This window comes from Lissotriton vulgaris, chromosome 2_1, assembly GCF_964263255.1.
Source record: "Lissotriton vulgaris chromosome 2_1, aLisVul1.2, whole genome shotgun sequence".
Lineage (NCBI taxonomy): Eukaryota > Metazoa > Chordata > Amphibia > Caudata > Salamandridae > Lissotriton > Lissotriton vulgaris.
Genome location: NC_141687.1, coordinates 1,440,081,282 through 1,440,107,235, shown reverse-complemented (window position 1 = coordinate 1,440,107,235; position 25,954 = coordinate 1,440,081,282). Strand labels below are relative to the sequence as shown.

At 43.0% G+C, this 25,954-nt stretch overlaps 1 protein-coding gene across 6 annotated transcripts in view; it reads left to right on the top strand.

Annotated features, from left to right (window-relative positions):
• Window positions 1-25,954, top strand: part of LOC147732719 (mitogen-activated protein kinase kinase kinase 5-like) — a 1,007,398-nt gene that overhangs the window by 100,245 nt on the left and 881,199 nt on the right. For all 6 annotated transcript variants that reach the window (XM_086957271.1, XM_086957270.1, XM_086957268.1 and 3 more), the window contains 3 exons: window positions 1,490-1,677; window positions 21,333-21,501; window positions 24,181-24,287. In XM_086957271.1, coding sequence (XP_086813397.1) covers window positions 1,490-1,677; window positions 21,333-21,501; window positions 24,181-24,287 — 464 coding nt within the window. The remainder of the gene's footprint in view (window positions 1-1,489; window positions 1,678-21,332; window positions 21,502-24,180; window positions 24,288-25,954) is intronic.

Below are 25,954 nucleotides of genomic sequence, written 5' to 3'. Positions count from 1 at the left end.
GCCTGCCTGCAGTCAGCCAGCTTTTGTACAGAGTGGGTGTCTGAAAAGGAAATTCCTTCCACTGACCTATCTTTAGAGTTGTGACAGTGGAGGTCAAGGAGAGATTCACACTCTTCTTCCTGATCCTCATCAGTGACCATCAGCATGGGCCCCACAGCCCTGTCATGATAGGGTTTACGGTGGTTCACATGGATGCCTCTTTTGGGGGTCCAGCAAGTGTCAAGGTCCACCAGATAGGTGACCACCCCCCTTTTTGTTTCTAGGATAGGGTAGTGCCCACTTCACTTGTCCTAGAGCACCCTAGGAGCCACAGGCTCCAAAGCCCACACCTTCTGCCCCGGTTGGTCATCCACCAGTGCAGCCTTTTGGTCATACCAGAGCTTCTGAAGCTCTTGGTTGGCCTTGAGGTTTTTAGATGCTTTTTCCATGTACTCAGCCATCCATGAAGGTAGGCCGAGCACATAGTCCACTTATCTTGCTTAGGCTCTTTGAGCAGTCTCTCCCTGCCTTCCTTTAATAGACACCATGGTCCCTTTTACAGGATGCACAAACAGAAGGTCAAAGGGAGAAAACCCTTCTCTCTTCTGAGCCACTTCTTTATAGGCAAAAAGCAGGCATGGCAATATGATATTTCATCTCCTTCTGAGTTTTCTGGGAGTCCCATGATTCATAGTTTTGTTGAATCTCTCAACTAAACCATTTGTTTTGGGGTGCTATGGGTTGGTGAACTTGAAAGTCACTCCACGTTCTGCCCACATGTTTCAGGTAGTCAGATATGAAGTTTTCCTCTGTCTCACACCACCTTCTTAGGGAAACCCTCTCTGGTAAAAATACCAATGAAGAGCAGTAGTAGTCGTAAAGGGTATTATTTTAGGCTACTTGGCAACATGATCCACTACTACCAGTATAAATCTGTCCCTGATGAGGTTGAAAGATCCAGGGGGCCAACAATGTCAATCCCCTACCCTTTCAAAACAATCCCAACCATTGGAAGTGAAATTAAGGGGGGGCCTTTGGGTGGCTACCTCCTTTGTCGCTGGCTTGGTAGGTAGCACAGGAGTTGCAGAACTCCTTCACCTTCTTGGACATCCCTGGCCAGTAGAATAGGGTGAGTAACCAACTCCAAATTTTAGCCTGGCCAAGATCCCAGCTAAGGCAACGTCATGAGCGAAAGTGAGTCCGAACTGTCTTACCATCTGAGCCTACCACACACTAAACTCTTCTCTCATGATTCGCCTCCTCGTAGATCTGCAGTTAGATCATGACTTCCTACAGATATGTTGGCATGAGCCTCACACTTTTGGTTTCAGCATCAGCCCTACTTTCTCATAAGAGGGTGAGTTGAAGGTCCAATTAACCCATCACTTGCTGTATTCAGACACTTTCTTCCACTTTTTAAGGCACTCAGAAAAAGAGGCAGTGATGGGCTTCGGATAAGTGGGATTAAGTTGAGAATAAAATTAACCTCTTCTTCTTCTACTTTCTGTAGGACTGCTGTGGCAACTACACTTTTATTCCTTATGTGGTGACTACGCAGGGAAAAGTACTGTGCTGCGACGCCGCCATGATGAAGTGCCTGACTGAGTTCATCCAGCCCCACCACAGCATCGACACCTTTCTCACCCCCTTGACTGCACGCCTTGCCAAACTGCTGGAAAGCACCACCACCAATTCTTGGTAAGATACTGAATTAAAGGGAGGGAAGGCCATTAGTGACGAGAGGCAGTCTGGGTCTGCTTGAAAGAGTTTGTGTCGAGATGCTGGGCAATGTTCCCTCTAATTTTTTTTGGGTGTGCAGTGATACAGGGTCTGTGCGCACACTTTTTAGAGCTGTGTACACATCTGAGACGTGATGGGACTCTTTATGTAAGCAAGCATGTAATCTTTAATAAAGGTGATCAGGAGACAACATCTTTCATTTTTTACTCAAATGGGCTTGAAGGAAAATGTTAAATAACTTTATTACAACTAGATTAGGTAAAATGGCAATAGGTTTTTAAGAGTGCCTCAAGATCTACTGAAACACCTACAAGAATTACTGTGCTGAAAGAGAGCATTTCTTTATGTAGCACTTCTGAATTTTTTTTCTGCAATCAGCCCAGGCAGCTCCCAGCATAGCAAAGTTGTAGAAATATTTGCCTTTTTGAGGGCCATTGGTGGGTCAAGCCTTCCATAATTCCTCTCTAAAGAAATTCCTTTTCAGTCTAGGCGTATGCATTCAGGGTACTAACAAGTGTGTTAGTCTTGATGAGGGTGACATTTGGTTAGTGTGTTTTATAGTTGCTTTGTGAAAGGTGCTCACCTGCTCCTCCATGAATTGATGGCCTGTGCCACATACTGATCAATTATGTTGGTATTTACAAATGCCAATAACATTTACCTCCATTGTAAGGGCAGCAGGAATTTTCCTGGGTTTTATGTCCATTTATACAGAAGGAGGATAGGAGCACACTACCTCAAATCACAGCAGAGTTCACCCCTTAGCATTATGGTAAATGCAGTACAATGTTTGCGCTAACTTGACTATTAGCTGTACTTTTTCCACCAGAGTAGTGCAGATAGTGCTGTTTATCTCTAGACACGTGAGTTTCTGGATTTTATTCATTATCAGTAGAGATCAGAAAAATGAATTACATCAGGGGTTGCTGCCACAGTCCACTCTCAGTACCTCAAACAAGACACGTAGAATGCACACAGTTACTAAAGAAACCCCAACTTTTGGTGTATTCATGTGATGTATAGCGGAGACCAGTGGTTATAAGAGCTAGGATTGACTGGAAAGAGGAACGTCTTGGTGCATATACACATTTTCAATGTGATTGTAGTGACATGACATGTTTATCATTATCTGTTTGTTTCCCAGTGTATATCGAGAATGAAAACAAACATTCAGTTTAACAACGAAAGGAGACATCCATACAAATGTATTTCCACCACAATGTAGTTCCGTTCAGAGAGATTCTAGTAGTTTCAATGGCTAAAATTAAAGGGATTTCTGTGAGAAGGGGACACGCAGACCTAGTGTATGCGCAAAAACAAAAGATGTCTGTAATGCATGGATCTACGTTGTAGCAGATATTGCCTATTTAGTTGTATAGAGTTACTCATGATCCAATATGATCTTACCTGCTGCATTTCCTGATGCTATAGCAGTGATGGCACCAGTACCTCTTGCATTTGAAAGCGGAAATATTGCTTACTTTAAGAAAGAACAAGCCATAACCCAGTATTGTTTGTTTTCATATTGTTTTTTTTCTTCTCAGCTTGCCTTTCAACAATTAAGTAGTGCATAAAGAGCTATCCTGCTGATCTGCAGAAGGACCCTTTGTAGGGTGCGCTCTTAGTAGCCTCCTGCGTGGAGATAAATGTCGATGTGCGCTGCTGCCCTGGCACGCATCCTAGAGGGAACATTGATACTGAGTTCCCACATATTGCTCGAAGTTTTGCATCCATCTAAATACCCACATTATATACTGCATGGGCAATAAAGGTGTCTTTCTCTTCATTACTTGACTATCAGTGGAGTTTGGTGAACAATTGATCTCCCCATCTTCATGACCTATTGAAGTGATTGAGGTCAGACCTTTAATGGTTTGTGTGGAGGTAAGTTTATTCTTACTGACCAGGAGGGAGATTTCCTGCCAACTGGCTCGACCAAGATCATATTCCAGAATGCCACCACATTCTCTTCATTAGGAAGAGAAGAATGCAACACATCACCCCTCTTTATCATTTACTATAAAGGCAAAATAATTACATAACTTTGTAACAATATAGAATAAAATGTAAAATCAAAAAAGAAATTACACTAAAACTCATTATATACAAAATTGTTAAAACAAGAACCTATTTTTTTTTGTCAAAAGGAAATGCAATGATTGCCACAGAAGTTACATAATAGAAAACTATAACGAAATTCCCTTACATTAAATGGCATTAGGTTGTACAATGCATCTGTTGTTAATTTACAACAGGATCTTCTCAAACCTCCTCGGATTCCTGATTTCTTAGTGTTACGGATCTGTTCTCATCATACAACTCCCTCCTGGGATCATCATCATAGTTTTTCCCTGTCTTTCCATTGCATCCTGAATGGGGCTTTCACAACTTTCTTACGATTCCACATGTTAACAACTCTTAACTCTGTCTTTTCTGCATGCGGATCCAATTTCCAATCTTGTCCCCTTCCCTCACTGCCTCTATCTCTCCAAAACAAACTTTCCACCCTCCAGATCTTGGACATCTGTACTCTGGCCTTATGATCTCCTAGTCACACAATGAGGTGTGGTTTGATAAAACCACACCAACTTTCTCATTGCTACTTTCCAATCTTCTACTCCTCTCAAAGTGAACTGTAAACCATCTTTCAGTGTCCTGTTCCACCTTTCTACTAGACCATAGCTTTGATTGTTGTATACCGTTGATTGAATATGCTCCACACCCTGCTCTTAAGAAAACCACTCATGCACTTCAAAACAAATTGGACACCATTGTTGGATGCAATGATCTCTGGAACCCCTTCTCTCTGAGTTCCTTCAGGAATCCGTTTACTATCAGAAGTGACTTCCCCCATAAACTTTACTGCTGACCATCTAGAGAAATAATCTATTGCCATATTAGCATATTCGGGGAAGCTACCCTTAACATACAATGGACCCATTAGATAAATAAATAAAAACAAACACCCAATTTGTCCGTCGCAACCGGGGATACAGTTTTCTGTGACTTGCCGATCCATGCACAAGGTACACATTCTCTAATGTTCCGCTCCACGTCACGGTCTAGCCCAGCCACCAGTGCTGCTCTCTGACTCACCTCTTAGTGCTGTGTGTCCTTCATGTGCTAGTCTAGCTACCCGCGCTCTGAGTACTGCTGGCACTACCAGTTAACTACCTCAAATCAAAACTTCCTACACCACGGACCACTCTTGACTCACCCCACAGAAACATTGGGAGAGGCTCATCCTCCCCCCTTCCCCACCCCCTTGCTGAAAAAAACATCCACCAAAGGACTGAGGTTAGTCCTTGCAGGGAATCTGGTTCCCCACACGTGTCCTATAATGGTTTACTCCCCACCAGACAGCCAATGTTTCCCTCTCCAAAGTAGAGTAATATTTCTCTGCATCCCTTAATGGTCTGGTTGTATAGGTAGTGGTCATATCTATGCTATTCCTTCCCTCTAGTAGCACCGCACCCGACCATACCAAACTAGCATCAGTGTTACTATTGTGGGGTCATTTATGTCAAAATGTTGAGTCATGGTGCAGTTGCAATGTTTGCTTTCAATTACTTATATTCATTCTCGTATTTCTCACACCAAACACATTTCTTCTCGAGCATTAGTTTGCGCATACGTTTGGTTTTATTTGCAAACATGCGGACAAAACGAGAATAGGACTCGGCCAGCCCCAAAAACGATCTCAATTGGTCTTTACATGCTGGGTAAGCAACATATTTTATTGCAGAAACTAATTTCAACTTTGGAACTATCCTTTTTCCACTGATCCAGTGAACCAAATACTCCACTTCTGCTCTAAACTTCCACTAATTCTTTTTGATTCTTAAACCATTCTCCTGCAGGGTTCTCAACACAATTTTCAAAGTCACATCATGTTTAGTTAAATTTCTCCTAAATATCAGCATATTGTTGACAACGCGGCCGCCAGGGTTACACCGAATGGCATCCTTTTATACCTGTGTACTTCTTCAGACATGTCAAAAAAGTAAGTTGTCGAGAATCGGAGTGCAGTACAGTCTTGTTGTACGCTGAGGAAAGGTTCAAAGTGGAAAACACTTCTGCTCCTTTGATGGTACTCAACATTTCTCATATGTTGGGCAGGGGAGGGCAATCCACCCAGATTGCCTAATTTATATCCCTTACATCTACACAAAGCCGTAGGTCACCATTTCCTTTCTTAGCAATCACCACAAGAGCCAAACACTCTGGCGATTATATTTCTTCAATTATGCCCTCGCTACACAACTTCTGCAGTTCTTGGCTTAGTGGCTTACTCATGACATCCCTCACTACAAGGATTGTGGGCTTTTGGAGTCACTCCAGACATTGTTTTGCATGAACCCTTTGAGAGCTCCTAAGTGGTCATCAAAGATGTCAGGATACTCTACGACACATGGCACATTTGCATCTACAACCCATGCACTAGACTGCAATCCCAACACTTTATCTGGATGGCTTGAGTCTAACCTAATACACACATCCCTTTGTTGGGGCCAACCCAATAAACACAAACCCTCATTGGCGAAATAAACTTTAGATGCCACCACCATTTGCTGGAACTCTAAATGAGCTTCAATGAAATCCAATAGTTAAATAAGTTTATTGCTGTATTCCACTAACTTTACATCCGGAATTTTAAGCTCATGTTAAGGAAATTTCCTTAGATAGTTTAGCTCCAGAGTCTGTCATCACATCCACTCCGTCAATCTTAATGGTGTATAAAGGATTGTTCTCAACAACCCTTTCCCCTTTGTTGAATTTCCAAAATGACATTTTAGCTTTCATTTTCTCCCCCCTCAACTATTCTGAGAGGTTTGAGTTTTCTTCACCCCCACCATTTTTCCTTTGCAAACCCTCACAAAATGCCACTTGCTTTTACACTTCCTGTATATTTGTCCAATAGAAAGACATGACGCGTCAGTTGCTTAGTAACCCTTTATACCACATATACAACATAGCAAAACTCTTATCCATCTTTCTCTTGGCACCACTTTCCTCTTTACTTTTGGATTACGTGTGTCTTCTTGAACTCCATCTATCTTGTCTTTGGACTTCAATACCTGCAATCCTTTGCCCATAATTTCATTCCTCTTAAGTCACTTTCCATCACCTAGCAGTGCTTTAACATAGCCAACTTCCTGGCTACCATGAAAATGTCACCCCATGTTGCTTGGACGTAGACTTCAAAACCATCCTTCCAGTCCCCCCATGGTGCTGTTAGTTCTCCTGGACTTTGCAAAAAAACCCAGAAAAAACAGTGCAAACAAATTGTTCCATACTGAGACCCAAACTTAGACTTGCCCAGGACAGGCGTAAAGATGCTCAGCAATTAGACCTCTTTTCCTTGTGAATGTCTCTTTGCTGGTCCAACTTCTGACCAGTTAAGTTAACAACAGTATCAAAATATTTTTATTCAGTTTAGCTCATACTATCACAGTTAATGTGCTATGTGTATGCATATGTTATGGACCTAAGGTATAAACTATTATTTTCCGTAATGTCTTTTAGTGAACTAGATTTCTTCATACAGATTTCTCAGTCTTTCGTTCAACCACAGTTTGATGGAAGAATATTTGTCAAATATTTATCACTGTACACCTGCTTCCCTGTACCATCATGGATGCTGTAAAAGTGTGTCACTGACTTCATATGCAAGGATTTAAACTTGTGACACCCTTTTGTTGCCATTCAGTGTTCCTGTCACTGATTTCCAATGTGAACAGACTCCCAGCTTAACCATGGCGCTGACACATCCACTATAATTGAAGTGGTTGAGCAAACGTGTAGTTGGTGGGAAACGGGATGTCACTGACACATGCCGTGATGAGAGTTCTTCATTATGAACTGCAGAACCTCACACAGAAGTATGGAAGGGTGAGCGAGCCCACACCTCCTCAAATAAATACATTACTGAGCAACTTAACAGACTCTGGAACCCAGCAATGTCCCGCAGGGCCACGCATCTGTGATGTGATCCCCGCCTCCCGCAGTGATTTGCCACTGCCAGACAAACGCATGCACCGGGAAAAAGGAAGTATTTTGGATTGGAATTTACTTCCTCCCCTTCTCCTTTATCTGAGTCTCAGGCAGTCTGTGGTCCTCTGACGTGGCTTTTGAGAGGATTCGCCCCCTGCCACATCAATGCCGCGTCTGATATTTCAATCTCTGCCACGCGGTTAATGCTAACTTTGGCTTTATCGAAACATGTCGTGTAAGGTGTCATACACTTTGGAATACTACCCCCTCGCCAGTTCTGGTGACAGGGGTAGCATTCCACCCTTCTAGAGGGAAGATACATGTAGTTGTAGCTTTACCCGGTTAAAGTTAAACAGAGCCTCAGCATCACAAAATGGATGCTGCTGCCACAGACACAAGTATGACCTCCTGCAGCTGGGAGCCCTTCTAGCGAGGGAGGCCTGGACAATAGATTTCCTGTCTTGGGAGGTGCTAGCACCTCCCCAGACAGGCTATAGTATATTGGGGCAGGGTGGGTTGAATGAAATGACACTGCCTGGGGCACACAAGGTGCTCCATGCATAGCCCGGTTCAAACCAGTTGCTGGGACACTCCAGCCCCAGCTCTGGCACGAAACTGGACAAAGGGAAAGGGGTGTAACCACCCCCTTCTCTGGTCCCACCCATAGGAGGGACCTAGCAGGTAATCCAGCCCCTTTAATTTGTATAAAGCTCGGAGCGGAGTCTAGAGACTATAGATTATCCTGAACTGAAACTCTGAAATGAAACTCTGGACCTTCGACATTCTACTGCAACTAGAAGACTGAAGAATCTCCCTTGTGGTCAAGGAGTGACCACCCTGTGCAAATAGGCACCACCTAGCGAATTGCTGGTTTGCTTGGTCGACGCTCCCGAAGGATCCCGATGACCATGCTTCACAGGACTGGACTTCCAGACTTATCCGACCCCGACCCACACATCCAGCAAAGCTGAGACCCGTTGCGGACACGAGAGACGTGGGACCGGACCCCGGGCCATTTTGCTCTTTGCTAAATTGTGCAGCTTCTGAGGCGTCCTCGAAGTTGTGCACTGGGACTTGAGAAGCCCTAACACCGAGTCGTAAGTGCACCGAAGTTCAGCCCTTCACACTCAACGAGTGCCGCGTGGGGCGTGCTCTTGCATTTCCTCTCGACGCTTCTTCGCGGTTACTAGCCCGCTGGCTTGTGGCCATCTTGAAGACTCCATTTTGAAACAACTCTGCTTGCCTGGTTGCTCTGGGCTTGCGCTTGCTTTCCTGTAAAGGGGAAGCGCCACAGAAATTGCTGGTCTGTACAAGAAGCCGATCTTCACTTCGTGCGTGGGTTGCCTTTGCCAAGGCTTGTTGACTCCAATCCGGAAGCCGACATCGCCAACAGCGAGAGCCTTCGTGGGACAGTCCGTATCCAGCGCCTGGTCGTCGTCGACGCCTCTTGGTCCACGTGGCTGCAGACAATACTGCATACCCTGTTAAGACTTCGCCTACAGAGGACACAGCTGCTTTCAATGCATTGATAGAAAGAGCAGCATACAATCACCACGTGGAAATGCATGCAGACCCCATTGAGGAAGACTTCCTCTTTGACACTTTCAACACTTCTGAAAGATCAGTCAAAACATTGCCAATGTTAAAAGGGGTGCTTAAACATGCAGGGGACATATTTAAGGACACAACCAGGGCACGGGTCATTAACCCCAGAATAGAGAGGAAATATAAACCAGCACGAGTGGACCCTACATACAACAGAGGAGCTGCAAGAGGAGGCCCAACACAGCAAACCTCATACAACAAAGGGCACACACAAAACACCTACAACAAAAACAGTAGAGGTGAATACCATGGCAATAACAGCAAGGGTAGAGGACGAGGGAATAACACCACCAGATACCAAACAGTGACTTCTTGTCACTACCCCCAGACTATGTAACACCGGTCGGGGGAAGATTACAGCAGTTCCTGCCAGTCTGGGAAAACATAACTACAGACAGGTGGGTGAGGCAAATTATCCAGCATGGCTATTGCCTAGAATTAACCTCCACACTACCCAACATACATCCAAGACGCCGTCCTATGTCCGCAGAACACCTACACTTATTGCAGCAAGAAGTCATGCGCATGCTACAAAAAGGGGCCATAGAACTAGTACCCTTAAAACACCAGGGTACCGGGGTGTACTCACTGTACTTCCTAATCCCCAAAAAGGACGGGTCTCTCAGACCAATTTTGGACCTCAGGCCCCTAAACCAATACATTTTATCCGAGCATTTCCACATGCTCACTCTACAGCAGGTATTACCACTGTTGCGTCAAGGCGACTTCCTTACAACACTAGACCTCAAAGACGCATATTTCCATATACCGATACACCCAGCACACAGGAAATATCTCAGGTTTACAATACAAAATCCGCACTACCAATTCAAAGTCCTTCCTTTTGGGGTGACAACAGCCCCGAGAGTATTCACAAAGTGCCTAGCGACAGTAGCTGCACATCTGAGAAGACAGCATATTCATGTCTATCCATATCTGGACGACTGGCTAATACAAGCAAAGTCAGCCCAGCAATGTGCCAGCCACATGTCCCGCACTATTCAACTCCTGCACAGTTTAGGTTTCTCGCTGACCTACCCAAAGTCCCATCTTTAGCCTGCCCACGTACAACAGTACCTGGGAGCGACTATAGACACTCTGGCAGCAAAAGCACAGCCAAATTCTGCCAGAACAAGCAGCATTCAGACTCCAATCCAAAAGTTCAGGCCCCAACACTCGCTCCCTGCCCGAGTGTTTATGCAACTAATAGGCATGATGGCCTCATACATTTTCATAGTCCCTCACGCGAGACTACACATGCGTCCACTGCAGGAGTGCCTAGCACGTCAGTGGAACCAGGCTCAAGGACAATTGAACGACCTAGTGTTGGTGACCAGTCGTGTTTACAACTCTCTGCATTGGTGGAATCCACAAAACCTTTGCAAGGGACGACTGTTCCAAGAGCCTGTACCACAAATAGTCTTGACGACGGACGCTTCCCTGATAGGGTGGGGAGCCCATGTACTCCACCACACAGTGCAGGGCTTATGGACCACGCAGCAAAAGAAAATGCACATCAACCTACTGGAGCTGATGGCAATTTTTATGGCAATGAAGGCGTTCAAAGTACATCTGTGCAACAAGACCGTGTTGATCCGGACGGACAACATGACTGCAATGTACTACATACAAAAACGGGGAGGAACACACTCTCCACAGCTGTCACATCTAGCTCAGAGCATGTGGATGTGGCCATTCAGAGAAACATCTTTCTCATGGCGAAACGCCTCCCAGGGAAGGACAATGAAATAGCGGATCTGCTCAGCAGACACAGCCAACAGGTGAACGAGTGGGAGATTCATCCCACAGTGCTTCAACCATACTTCCAACAGTGGGGACAACCAGAGATTGACCTGTTCGCCACAAAACAAAACGCAAAATGCCAGTACTTCGCCGCAAGGTTCCCACACCCGCAGTCTCAGGGCAATGAGATATGGATGAACTGGTCAGGCAGATTTTCCTACGCTTTTCCACCAGCACCGTTGATACCGCTAGTGGCACGCAAACTGCGCCAGCATTCCATGACGCTAATCCTGGTTGCTCCAACATGGGCGAGGCAACCATGGTACACCACGTTCCTAGAACTTTCCGTGGTGCCTCATCAAAGACTAAGACTAACTCCCAGTCTCTTCACGCAGAGCCATGGAGATATTCAGCACCCAGATCCGCAGCAGCTGGACCTGGCAATCTGGCTCCTGAAGTCCTAGAGTTTGGCTACCTAAACCTACCTCCTGACTGCATGAACATTATCAAAGAGGCAAGGAAACCTACCACAAGAGCATGCTATGCGGCAAAGTGGAAACATTTTGTCATTTATTGTAACAACAATGACATAAACCCACTAGACGCATCAACTCAAAATATCATATGCTATCTTTTGCACCTACACTGCTGCAATCTAGCCTATACATCCATAAGGATACACTTAGCTGCCATAGCGGCTTACCTTCAGAACAGGCAGCACCTTTCGCTATTCAGAGTGCCTGCAATTAAAGCATTCATGGAGGGGCTCAAACGAGTGATCCCCCCCAAGACACCCACCTTCACCTGTCTGGAACCTAAACGTTGTTTTAACCAGACTAATGGGACCACCTCTTGAACCTTTACATTCCTGTGAAATACAATTTTTAACAGGGAAGGTGGCTTTTCTCGTAGCGATTACTTTGCTTAGAAGAGTTAGCGAGCTGCAAGCCCTAACTATTCAAGAGCCATTCTTCCAAATTCACGCAATTAGGGTCGTGCTTAGGACAAACCCTAAATTCATGCCAAAAGTGGTATCCCACTTCCACATCAATCAAACAATAGAACAACCAGTGTTCTTCCCAAATCCACAGTCAGTACCTGAAAGGGCTCTACACACACTAGATGTTGAGAGGGCTCTCCTATATTACATAGACAGGACAAAAGATTTCAGAAAAACAAAACAGTTGTTTGTTGCCTTTTCACCACAACACAAAGGCAACCCCATTTCTAAATCTGGATTAGCCAGATGGATAGTTAAGTGCATTAAAATATGTTATCTTAAAGCAAAACACACTTTAACAGTTCCCTCGCGCATTCTACAAGCAAACTGGGGGCATCCATGGCTTTCCTAGGAAACATTCCTCTAGAGGAAATATGTAAAGCAGCCACATGGACTACCATACATACTTTCACAAAACACTATTGTGTAGATGTAAATACCAGTCAGCAAGCTGCTGTAGGACAGGCTGTTCTAAAATCTTTGTTTCAGACTGCTGCAGCTGGCACAGGTAGCCACCGCTAGGGGAGAGACTGCTATACATTCTATGCACAGATCTGAATTCAGCAGCCCACATGCCTCGAACGGAATATGCTACTTACCAGTATGCATCTGTTCTTGGCATGTAGGGCTGCTGACATTCATATCGCCCACCCTCCTCCCCGGTGCCGGTCGCAGCTGTAGCATTCATTCTAACTATTACTTTCTTGCATGGACATCTCTTTCTGTACCACACTCCATCTCTGCCACAATGGCTAAAAACAATCTGAGGATGGGGAGGATGCCCATGCGCACTGTGTCCAGGGGAGGAGCCACCTATCTCGTGATACTTCGAAGACTCTTCCAGGACAACAATGTGCAATCATCCGGACCCAACACTAGGCGGCGAGCTATGCACAGATATGAATGTCAGCAGCCCTACATGCCAAGAACAGATGCATACTGGTAAGTAGCATATTCCATATATTTGATATATACCTTGTGTGGTGTCCTTTCATTTGGTATTCAAGGGGTTATTATTGGTAAAACTATTGGCTTCACATGCTCTCTGAACAATTAGCCTAAGACTGCTTTGTCCATGCTACCACTAGGATAGCTGGTCTATAGGTTTACTTTACAACCATCACCATAATGGTTGTTTGAACAGATACAGGGTACCCACTAGAATAGTGGACATCACATATCAGGCCAACTTCCCACAGACGAGGCTAATGGAAAGGACTCCATTCAAAAAATGCCCCCAGTGTGGAGCTAAATTCCACCACACCACACAAGGTCTGCAAACTTGGTCTCTCGCCCGAGCACGAAGAAAAAAATTGCCAAGCCTGCGCTTCCTTCCGGTTCAAGAAGACTATTCGTGATCGCCGGGCTCGACGACACGTTATGGCGCCACAGGCTGCACCGGTGCCAGAAGACATCTTTAATGAAGGCCCAAACGTTCCAGAGACGAAAGATTCGGAGGATCTTGACATTATATCCGATGCAGATGACTCCGACGACCACATCAATCCAGGTCAACGAGTGAGTACAAGTGCCCCTGCCCCAACCCCACCTGAAAGAAAGAAGGCTCCAGACAAGACTTCACCTGAAGGCCTTAGTCACAACCAAAAGAAAACTTAAGAAGCCCCGCTTCTGAAGACAAAGGAAAAGCCTACCGGGGGCTCGGGACTGAGCAAGCCGCATGTCAGTGCCACAAAAACACCGTCTGCGCCGAAAGCAGGAACATATCCCACTGTCTCCAAATAGGCCTCGGCGCCAAGCACTTCGGCACTGAAAGAATCAAAAGGCCTCGGATCCGAAGACAACTCGAAAACCTTTGGATCTGAAAAAGATTTCAGACTCAACACCGAAGCCGAAGAACCCAAAATTCCTTCAAAGATTCCTGGGCAGAAATCTAAACCACGTTCAGAGCCGAATCTGTGCCGAAAGCACACACCAACGAGGAAGAACTGTTTCTACCAGATCCCATCGATCCGAAACAGAAAACACTGCTTGTGAACCCTAAAACAGGTCATATTGTCAGTATCCCCACGAACAAGAGATAATTGGACACTCCATACATTCCTGTGAAGAAAAAGAACTGTGTAACTTCACCATTAAGACCCTCTTCTCCTGTTCTTCCTACTAAGCCTTTCTCTTCTCCAAGTCTCCTATACTTCCTCCATACTCACCACCACCACAGGATGATGATGACCTAGGGTGGGGGAAGAAAATAATGACCCTTTCAATAATCCTGATGACACTGACATACCACAGGACACATGGGACTATTACAATGACCCTGTAGACCCTCCAGACCTTCCTTATCCAGAGGCATAGCCAACCAGGCCATCTCCCTCAGATGACAAAATTGGCTTTAGTCAGCTCATTAATAGGGCTGTCCAGTTTCATGGCGTGCAAATGCATTCAGACCCCACAGAGGAAGACTTCTCGTAGACACTTTTGCACAGTCACAAAGGACAGTACAAACATTACCCATGCTCAAAGGTGTCATCAAACATGCTCCAGACATCTTCAAAGACCCTGTAAGGACCATGATTCTCAATCCTCGGATTGATAAAAAATATAAACCCGCCCCTAATGATCACACCTACATTAAAGGTCAACTCCCCTTAGATTCCCTGGTAGTGACCAATGCTAGGAAGCTGACAAACTCACAGACCTCTGATGATGCTCCACCGCCAGACAAAGAGTCAAAATTGCTAGACGCTTCAGGCAAACGAGTTGCCTCCCAGGCAGCTAATCACTGGAGGATAGCTAATGCACTAACATTACTATCCAGATACGATGGGGCTCACTACGACAAGCTTCGGGGCCTAATTCAGTGTTTACCTGAACAATACAAGGCCAAAGCCAATGATTTGATTCAGGAGGGCAAGTTAATAACCAACGCATCCATTAAATGTGCCCTCTATGCAGCAGACACTGCATGTACATCAATCAACACTAGTGTGTTATTGCAAAGGCATGCATAGTTGCACATTTCTGGGGTCAAACAAGAAGTGCAGACTACTATCCTGAATCAGCTGTTCAATCGGGTACAACTTTTTGGCCCAGCTGTAGACACAACCTTGGAGAAAATGAAAAAAGACACTGAGACTACAAAATCTATGTGAGTATTAGTCTCCATCTACACGAGGCTCCTTTCATCGCTCCTTTTATAGGGGTGCATCCAAAAACATCGGTACAGACCCTGCTTCCTACAAAAGTCCCACACAACCATCCCCCAACAAGGGATATTTCAGAGGTGGGTACAGGGGAAATAACAAAGGGAGAGGCCGTGGTAAGAATACTCGCACCTCCCCCAATAACAAACTGTGACTTCCCTCCACTACCTCCAGACCATTCCACTCCGGTCGGAGGGAGACTCACACAGTTCTTACCTGTCTGGAATTCCATCACTACAGACAAGTGGGTAAGACAAATTATCCAGTATGGTTACTGCCTTGAACTTACTGCAACTCCCCCCAAGATGCCGCCCAAACAACGTCCCTTGTCCACAGAACATCTAACGCTCCTCAAACAGGAAGTTCTCTCACTGCTTCAAAAGCATGCAATAGAACCAGTTCCCCTAGAGCATCAAGGGACAGGAGTTTACTCTCTATATTATCAAATCCCCAAAAAGGATGGTACTTTCAGACCGATACTAGACCTCAGACCTCTCAATTTCTATATAGTCAAATCACTTTCACATGATCACTCTTCAACAAGTCCTTCCACTGCTTCAACAAGGTGACTTCCTTGCCACATTAGATCTCAAGGACGCCTACTTCCTTATTCCCATACACCGTGCTCACAGGAAATATCTAAGATTCACAGTGGACGGCCAACACTATCCGTTCAATGTTCTCCCATTCGGAGTAACCACAGCACCCATGGTCGTCACACAGTTTCTCGCGGTAGTAGCTGCACACTTGCGAAGACAGCATATCAATGTGTTTCCATACTTGGTCGACTGGCTAATAAAAGCCAAGTCACACAGTCGGTGTGTTCATCGCACTCCCCAAACAATTCTACTACTACACCACTTGGGGTTCACAATCAACCACACCAAGTCACATCTACTGCCCTCCTACCTACATCAGTATCTAGGGGCCACAATAGAGACTTCCAAAGCAAAACATACCCCAATCCAGCCAGGACAGCCAGTATGCAAACCCTAATCACAAAATTTCAACCCCAACACTCCCTTCCAGCTCGAGTGTTTATGCAGCTCATAGGAATAATGGCCTCTTGCATTTTCATAGTACCTCACGCAAAACTTCAGATGCGCCCCTTACAAGAATGCTTGGCTCCTCAATGGTATCCGGCTCTAGGTCAACTTACAGATCTGGTGTTGGTGGACAGCCGCACACATCACTCTCTGCAGTGGTGGAACACACAAAACCTTTCCAGAGGGTGGTTGTTCCTAGAGCCAATTCCACAGATAGTGCTAACAACGGACGCTTCACTCACCGGCTGGGGAACCCATCTTCTAAACCACACAATTCAGGGCAAGTGGACCACTCCACAAAAAGTATTCCACATCAACCTCCTAGAATTACTAGCAATATTTCTAGCGTTAGTCGTTCCAGGCACATCTCCTCAAAAAGACAGTCCTGGTCCGCACGGACAATACGACAGCAATGTATTACATACAAAAACAAGGAGGAACATACTCTTTGCAACTGTCTCACCTAGCACAAAGCATATGGAGAATGGCCATTCCACAAAATATATATCTTCTGGCAGAACATCTTCCAGGAGTGCACAATCAGATTGCGGATCTGCTAAGTTGTCAGAAATAGCAGATCCACAAATGGGAACTTTATCCTTAAGTTCTTCAACCATTTTTCCACATGTGGGGCCACTCAGACATAGATCTGTTCGCCACACATACAAACGCAAAATGCCCAACCTTCGCCGCCAGGTTTCCACACCCGTTGTCCAAGGGCAATGCGATATGGATGAACTGGTCAGGCAGATTTGCATACGCTTTTCAGCTACTCCCACTCATTCCGCTAGTAGTACGCAAGCTCAAGCAACAGTCTCTCAAAATGATCCTAGTTGCTCCCACATGGGCACGGCAACCATGGTTCACAACACTCCTCGAACGCTCAGTAGTTCTACACCAAAAATGATGTCTCTCCCCAAAACTACTAACGCAGAACCATGGAGAGAGAAGGCACCCAGATCCAGCCCAACTGAATCTAGCAATCTGGCTCCTGAAGTCCAAGAGTTTGGTTACCTTAACCTCCCACTGGACTGTATGAACATTATCAAAGAAGCCAGACGACCTACTACTAGAGCTTGATTTACAGCCAAATGGAAACTATTTGTAATTTACTGCAATCACAACATTGACCCGCTAGATGCTTCAATTCAGAACATCATTTGCTATTTACTGCATCTACAACGATGTAATCTAGCATACTCATCCATAAGATTACATCTGGCTGCCCTTGCCGCCTACCTGCAAAACTGATGTTTGTCATTGTTCAGAGTACCTGCTATCAAAGCTTTTATGGAAGGCCTTAAAAGGATAATTCCTCCCACACTGCCACCCCCTCCAGTGCGGAATCTAAACATTGTCCTTACTAGGCTCATGGGTCCTCCATTTGAACCACTAATCGAATGTGAACTGCAGTTCCTTACATGGAAAGTAGCTTTCCTTGTCGCAATCGCCCCGAAACCGGTCTCAGGATGCTTGTTTCCGGTCCAGTGAAGACCTGGCTTGGCAGTTCGGGACTGACTGTTTCCAAGGAGCACAGGGTCAAGTCTGATTTGCATAGGGCTGTGTCTGAACTGGGGTGGCAAAGTGACCGAGGATGGATTCAACCCAGAACTGTAACTGGGGTGAGTGTCTGAAAAGTTTCAGCGCTCAGTCTATCATTTCCTTGCGTTTGCTTAATTTGAGTAATGTCCTTTCATCTTGATATCGTATGGATGTTGGGGTTTTTGTTGTTCCTGTTGCATTTCATGGCACGTCACCTAGCTTCATATAATTATGATATTGTGTGCAGTTTAACAAAGCATCCATAATAATCCTTTCTGGGCTGCTTAGTATTCAACAGCTTTCTTTAGAACATATTCTGAATACCACTGCGGAGGAGTGCTGTTATTGAAAGATCCAGACCTCAGTCTGGTAAAGCAGGGTTCTGTCCACTGTCACACCCAAGATCTATGGTCCTTGTGTTAGTGCCATATAGTGTGGTGGAAACATGCCAAAACCTATACTAAACATTAAGTCCTGGTATGTAAAACGGTCTACTTTTTGTATTGATTTCTCTTTACATAGTAGTTTGTTTTTGCAGACACTGTGAGTGTATCCCAGGTTACCTTTGACTTGGTTTTTGTTTTACTTTTTAATACCTTTTTGTCAACAAACCTTGAAATGCTGTAGGTTCATGGTCAGGATGAAGTTGTCTGCATAGCTCACAAGAGGCGTGTTATAATCTTTTGTTGATGGACTGGCATGCTGTAGTGAAGTAAGTGATGATCAGGTCCACGTAGGTTCTTGTAATAAGGTATTTATTGAGGAAGATGGTACAAGGTGGTAATTCATAAATATTTAGATAATAAGAATAAGATAAATTTAAGTAAACCCCACCAGGAGCTGTCACCTTTCAGCTCAGTCCCAAGCTCCCAACTGACTAGAGCTCAGAACCCAACATTCTAATGTCATCATGAATAATCTCATTCCAAATGATGACAGCAGTGAATAAGCTGGAAAGCCAACACTACACATCTTCCCCTTTTATACATTTTGCAATTGCAAATAAAACATAGATGTGAACAAAGCAATTACAAACAATAACACTGAACATATGAAAGGGATAAGTAAGTATATGAAGAAGGGAGAACATAAATATAAGAACAATTGAACACAAGAGGTGATAAATGAAGAAAGATTTAAACTGAGAAGAGTCAAGAGAAGTAATGAAGGAAGGTGAATAAAAGAAAAGAATAAGTCAAAAGACAAAAGAAGCAAATCAAGGAGTAGAGATAAGAAGAAAATTAAGAAAGAGAACACATCCTCTCTTTAAAGGACAAAGAGAAAAAAATAATACGAAAGTGCACACCAAACCGAAACATTGAAAGTATCGCAAAATACACCAATTGGCCAGACTGGAGAAATTGTAAACCAACAAATGAAGAAGTAAAAGGTAGAACCATGTAAAGAATATATAAGAGCGAAGGAGTGCTCAACAGGAGAAAATAAATTAAAAACTCCTGTAATATTAAGACAAAAGGTGTAAATTAACACCTAAAAGGAGCACAAACTAAGGAAAACTTCAGTTGCCAGTATGAATAATGAATTATGAATCAAACAGTGAAGATCTGGCATAAAAATCAATTAAACATTAAATACACATAACATTTAAAACTTGAGTAATAAATATAAGTATATTTCATGTAACGTACGTCTATGCTCAAGAAAATGTTTAAGATAAAACTTTTGAGCAAAAGGAAAAATAATAACAATTATAGAGCTCGTGAAAAATAAGTAAGCAATACTGAACCTTCAAGGTTGACGTCCGCATTAAACATTTGAAACCGGTAAATGTAGACCAAGAACGTCCACTCATAAAAATACAGAAATATGAATGAATTAATTAAGTAACTTCAATAACAGAACTGTGTTATGCATCATAAAAATGAAAATTAAAACGAAGAATTTATCATAAAAATTTAGCATAACTAAAGAACAGGTACTTAATTACACGAAGTGCAAATAGCATTCATATAAATGGTATTTAATCATAAAAGGAAATAGAAAGAGCATTGAATCATAAAGGAAATTATAATCCAGCATTAAACCTTGAAAAATTAACGTTATAAAAGAACTGGTAATTATACCTGCTGCAACCTAATATCATATTGCTTATAAAATTATAAAAGGCATAACATATAGTGCACGTCAAATAACAGCATACCATACATCAATTATACTTAAAACATAAACAGGTGAGAGACTTCTCACCTAATATGTGATAATTGATAGTAAAAACAATAAACTAAAATAAATAAAGAAATCACCGTTCATTTGAAATGTTTAAGTTTGTACCAGTATTTTTATTTATACCTTTCACTTATATTCTTTATATTTTTGGTTGATTAATCACAGCGTGAAAAAGAGCATTGCCCACTCATATCCATATGATATGCACAAACATTTTACAAAACATTTCACAAATGATAAATCATAATATATACAATACATCACAATACATTTTTTACACACTGTGATTAATCAACCAAAAATATAAAGAATATAAGTGAAAGGTATAAATAAAAGTACCGGTACAAACTTAAAAAAGTGTTTGGCCATCTAGCAGAAATCATATATGCTTCCATAAAAACTTGAGGAAAAGGCATATCTCTCCCTTTTGTTCATATCAATAGGTTATTCGGCATGTATTACACACGTTTTAGGACATTTGCTAGTGTGCTTCAGGCTCTAAACCTGCAAGCATCAGTTGATTGTAACTGTTCCTCCCTAGGAGAACACCTTCTGTGTAGAGGGTATACGAATTAGAATTGCAGATCCTTTGCCAGGGTTATTAGTCAGTACATTTGTCACATTTGGACCTCCTCACACATTGTGACTCTAGAAAACAGGAGATATAGTGGCCTTTCTGAGATGGAAAAAGTACACGAGCAGCAAAGGCTTAAAAATAATACACATACCCTACATACTTAAGCCACTAATTGGTTGCTCGCTGATGGGTATCTTCAACGATACAAATCTGGCTGTCAATTAGTAGGGAATTCCGGCTTCCCTGCTCTTGTACATTTTCTGGACTGCTCTGTGCGTTTTCACCCGGTGAGTATGATAATCAGGCAAGCTCTCTGAATATATATTTTTTTCGCTGACTTAGAAAAAAAAATAATGGGCTCTGTTGTCAAAAGGTGTGGGAGCAAAATTCATGTCTGTTTAAGACCGTGACTACTGCCCTCTCATATGAGACTGGCCATGCTTGAACTTAATGTATAGTTAAGGGGCACAGGCAATAGGACGAACAGTAAATTGACTACCAGCTCCCACCATGTAATTGTAGTCTGCCAATATTTGCATCATGGGCTCGTCAACATTTCCACCCGTATGTATCACAACTTATTCAATTCTTTGGATTGGCGTTCTCACCCTCCTTCCTCTGCCAGCTATCACAGCACGGCGGGGCTGCCATTTCGGTGTTATCTGCACACTGTTTCCAGGGTTGTTTTTTGTGTTCTGTGTGTGTTTAGGTGGGTGGGTTCTGAGGCTATGCTTAATCACTTGTTTCTCTTGCAGTGAGTACTTTCGGGAGACGATCAGGCGGGATATCCGTAAAGCCCGGGAAATGTACAGCGGGGAGCAGCTGAGCCAGGAACTGAGCCGTATACAGCGGCGGCTGGACAGCGTTCAGTGCCTTAGTCTGGACATCCTCATGAACTTCCTTCTGGCTTACCGCGATGTGCAGGTAGCTTCTGCTGTCACCTATGCAGCGATTTTAGAAACCTAGATGAACGGAGCCCTTTTACCCTCGAGTCTACAGCCATTTTGCAATGCCAGCTAGCTTTACAGTTCCTCTCCGTGGTTTCACGCCATTGGCTTCAGAGAAGCATATATCTTTGTAAGCAGCGATTCCTAAACCATTTGTTACAACATCAGGAATATAGATATCCCTTTGATACTATTTTGCTGATAAAAACATTTAATCATCCTAATTCAGGCAGAAAAAATCTCATATCTGCACAATGAAATATTAGGAAGGTTCTTTTAGCATTGTTTTTCAGTTGGGAATTTCATTGAAAGAGTTTTGCAGGCCATTCCACTGCAGGTTTTCATAGATCTTTGAAATCCATACTGTGCAGAATATTACTTGGACACCCTGAAGATTGCTATGGTGCTTTGAACCCAGGGCCTTATAATATTCTTCCTGGGAGAGTGAAGGGACACCCGTAGGACTGCTGCAACAAATTCCCTGTATGGAAATCATGAAACAATTCCTTTCCGTTTTTCCTTCCTCAGCCTCGATGTTTATGGAAATAGTTTCAGATGTTAATTTCCATAGACGTACATTATATCTGAATCAAATTGAGTCACATCCTGTGATTTCACCTGATTAGCATTTAATTAGAAATTAGTATGCGCAAACATTTTAAAGAGACTGACAAAAAAAGAAAGTGGAGGGTGCACAGCAATGGATGAAAGAAAGTTCAAAGTAGGCTAATGAGGTAGGGTGCACTTCTTGGATGCGTTTCCGTCCTAACGCTTATCGTTATCAAATAGAGTGGTGTTCGCATGTATAATGCGGGTACATCCTAAGGAGGCACTCCAGGGTGGTTCATAAACAATGATTCCACTATTTCAACAGTAATTGTTTATTTCCATTTAAATTGTTTTTTTGTCTTTTCATGATATTGTATTCATATCAATAAGGTTTCATGTACAATCCAAATGAGTCAATGGTTTTTGCAAGTAGCTCCGATGCATTTCGGGCTAGACGCCCTTTTTCAAGGAGCGCTGAAAGAAGAAGAAAAAGAATGTTTGAAGAGTTGTATAGGAAAAACGAGCAGAGGTTTAGGAGTAATGTGAGCGATAAAGTGAACCGGGGGTGTGTTCGTATCAAGGGAAGGTGGGTGTGATTTACATGCAAAGCCAAGGAGTGCAAAAGGATGATTGTGGCTACGATAAAGGGATGGTGAATATAAGAAGTATGAATTGATTAAGTGCTTAAATGTGGTGGCAGGGTTCTACACGGGAGGTGATTCAAAAGTGGTGATTCGAAAGTCGTAACTGATTTTAAACGGAGGTTAGACCAAGACGTGCGGCTGCGATAGCATGCAGAGTGTTTTTATAGAAATCGACGCCGACTAAATTGGTATTTCTTAGGTAAAGAGCGATTAGTACTTAATTCATGCTGAGGACGGCATGCGTTTCGGGTGTGCTTTATTCGAGTGATACGTGGTGAATGGACTGAAGCGGGGTTTGTATTTAGGTAGAAGGCGGCGGTAAACATAGAGGAGGGGTTAGTGAGTAACGGTGGCGGCCATCTTGGAAAGGGGAAAGTGAAGATAATAGGTATAGGAAAGGGTAGAGGGACAGGAACAAATGCGAGATATCAATCAAGGTAAAGACAATATTATACATTTACAGGTAACAACTATATTCGAATCGATCATTGAGTCCGTTAGGTTTGAGAGTCTGAAGTCGATAAATCCATTCAAGTTCTCTTTTGAGGAGGAATTTACGAATGTCTATTCCCTCTTTTTTGGAAATGGTTTCTAACACAATGAACTGTAATTGAGCAATGGTGTGGCGGAGTTCGTTGAAATGTACAGCTACATTGGACTTTTCATTTTTTGTGCGGATGTTAGATTTGTGTTCATTCATACGTATTTTCACTTTTCTTTCAGTTTTGCCTACGTATAGTTGGCCACACGGGCATATTATGGCATAGATTAAGTTCATTGAGTCACAGGTTGCATTGACTTGTAATTTAATAGGGTGGCCTTTCATAGGATGTGGTAAGCTATTTCCTTTGATGATACAATTGCAGTTGTTGCAATTCTTGCAGGGTAATGTTCCTTTATATTCAATGTGGGTGTTGGATGTTTTAGAGAGAATTTCATTTAAATGGAAATAAACAATTAACATTGAAACAGTGGAATCATTGTTTATGAACCACCCCGGAGTGCCTCCTTGGGATGTACCCGCATTATACATGCAAACATTTTAAAGGCCAAAAAGCATGAAAGGTAAATTCAATTATCAGTAAAGTTAAGCATGAAAGGCAAATCCAAAGAAACACATTATGATCGCATTAGGTGGAGTTATACTGGGCCAGCCTGTCTTTTTAGGTATTGGCATTCACACGAAATTCAGCATGGGCCATTGATATATAAACACACACTGCAGAGAGAACCCATCTAAATCAGTATGTTGGGGTAGACAGAATGACATACCAACGGAAAACCGTGAAACCCCAATGTCTGTCTCACCTTTTTCCATGTTGAGTAATAGGAATCTGTAGTTGTTAAGTGCTCCGCATTGCATGAATCTAGTTTGCACTTTCAGTAGTGTGAATAATGGAATGTCCTGCATTCTTTGCTGTGTTATGCATTCTTTGATGTGTTTCTATACTGTTTCTCCTCAGGACTACAATGCCATTATATCCCTGGTGGAGACACTGGAGGCCCTACCCACATGTGACATGGCCCAACAGCACAGTGTGACATTTCATTACACCTTTGCCCTTAATAGGTGAGTGTGGTTGAATATTCTAATCACGGAATGCTCCACACATAATATGTGATCACTCCTTTATTGTGTGAAAAATCTACTGATCGGCTTGGCTTGGGCATATGGTTATGGCTGTAAGAGGGAGAGTATAGCTGAATGAGCTTATATTCCAGTCTGTAATGCACGGCCTGACAACATTTTTATTGCATGTGTTAGAGGTAGAACGTCGTTCACAGATACTGCTTACCAGGGAGTTCTAGCTAGAATTGTTTGTTAAAAAAGCCAACCTTCTGAAACAGAAATTCCTAATGTTTTGACTTCTTTGAATCCCTACTTAATCACTACTGGAAGCCGAGTCCTCCGGCCATGCAATTTCTATGATTTAACCCTCAAAACAATGCACACAAATACAGCAACAAGTATACATAAATGCATAAATTATGAAATATTCATTTAATTCAGAGACAGAAAATATGCAAAAATTGACATTTTAATGGGAATGTTGGAGATTTTCAGTATTAAGTTTTGTTTCTTTCCGACAACGTGATATGATGGACTCCAGCATATCATTTTGTTTTTGCTCCTATTGCATGCTCTATTTTCGTCAGTGCAAAACAGTACTTCAATGTATGCCATCAGTGGTCCTTACTTTATTTTATTTTCTGTACTTGTGCTGTTCCAGCAAATCGAGATAAGGATACCAACTCAATTTTTAGCCTTCAATTTCTAATTTCTTTTCATTTACCGAGCGTTTTAAAAATGTGTTTTTGACTTGCATGTATATACTTTATGATCTGCTAAAGGTTACATTTTTAAACAGTCACAAACCTCCTGAGTAGGGATCGTGGACCCGGGAGTCTGCAGACCTACAGTTAGGAATGTAGGTTTTCATCTGTCAAACATCAAATAGTTTGATCACGGGTACACATCCCATATTAGCACCTACTTCCTTTCCTGTCTCCCCATTTCCTGTATAACTTGTCTCATTGTACCCTAGCTCAAATGGACTGCACCACTTTCCTTGATTAGATCTAGCCTACAAGCAGCTTTAGCTGTGTGCCAAGAGCTGTTTTAATCTCACTACTCATGCACCGCCAACACGCAGCACACAACACACACACATACATTTACCTATACAGATTTACAGAAATGGACTTCTACATGGCTCCTTTCAGCCATTGGTTACTGTGGCTTTAGGCATTGGCTCACAGGGCTGTCCATCATTGTTAGTGTAGCAAATCTGCGTTTTCGTGTGGTTTCACCACCTTTTCCTCTGTTAGATATTGCTGGCATTTTTACTCTGCACTGATAACCCACTGACTGCTTCTGAGTGAAGTACTCATTATGTTGGTGCTCATAACTCCATATAAATGCATTGTATTTAGATTCTCAGCAATAGTCAGTCTGCCTGCTCTTTGTAAGAGGAAGCTGAAGACGTGCTGGGCATGATTTCATTACAAGACCGGAGGCTACATTATGCAATAACTTTTATTGCTGCTCAAGATATGCAGCCCTTTAAAGTGTAACCATTACATCATAAATAAGACATTCTACAGGACATGGACAAGTGTCCTAGCAACCAGTAAACATCCTCTTTTATTCGCTGCTCACGCAAAGATAAGTACTGCTTCTTCCTTTCTCCCCCTCTAGGGGTATTTTATACGCTATTTCATATTATTTTGATTAAC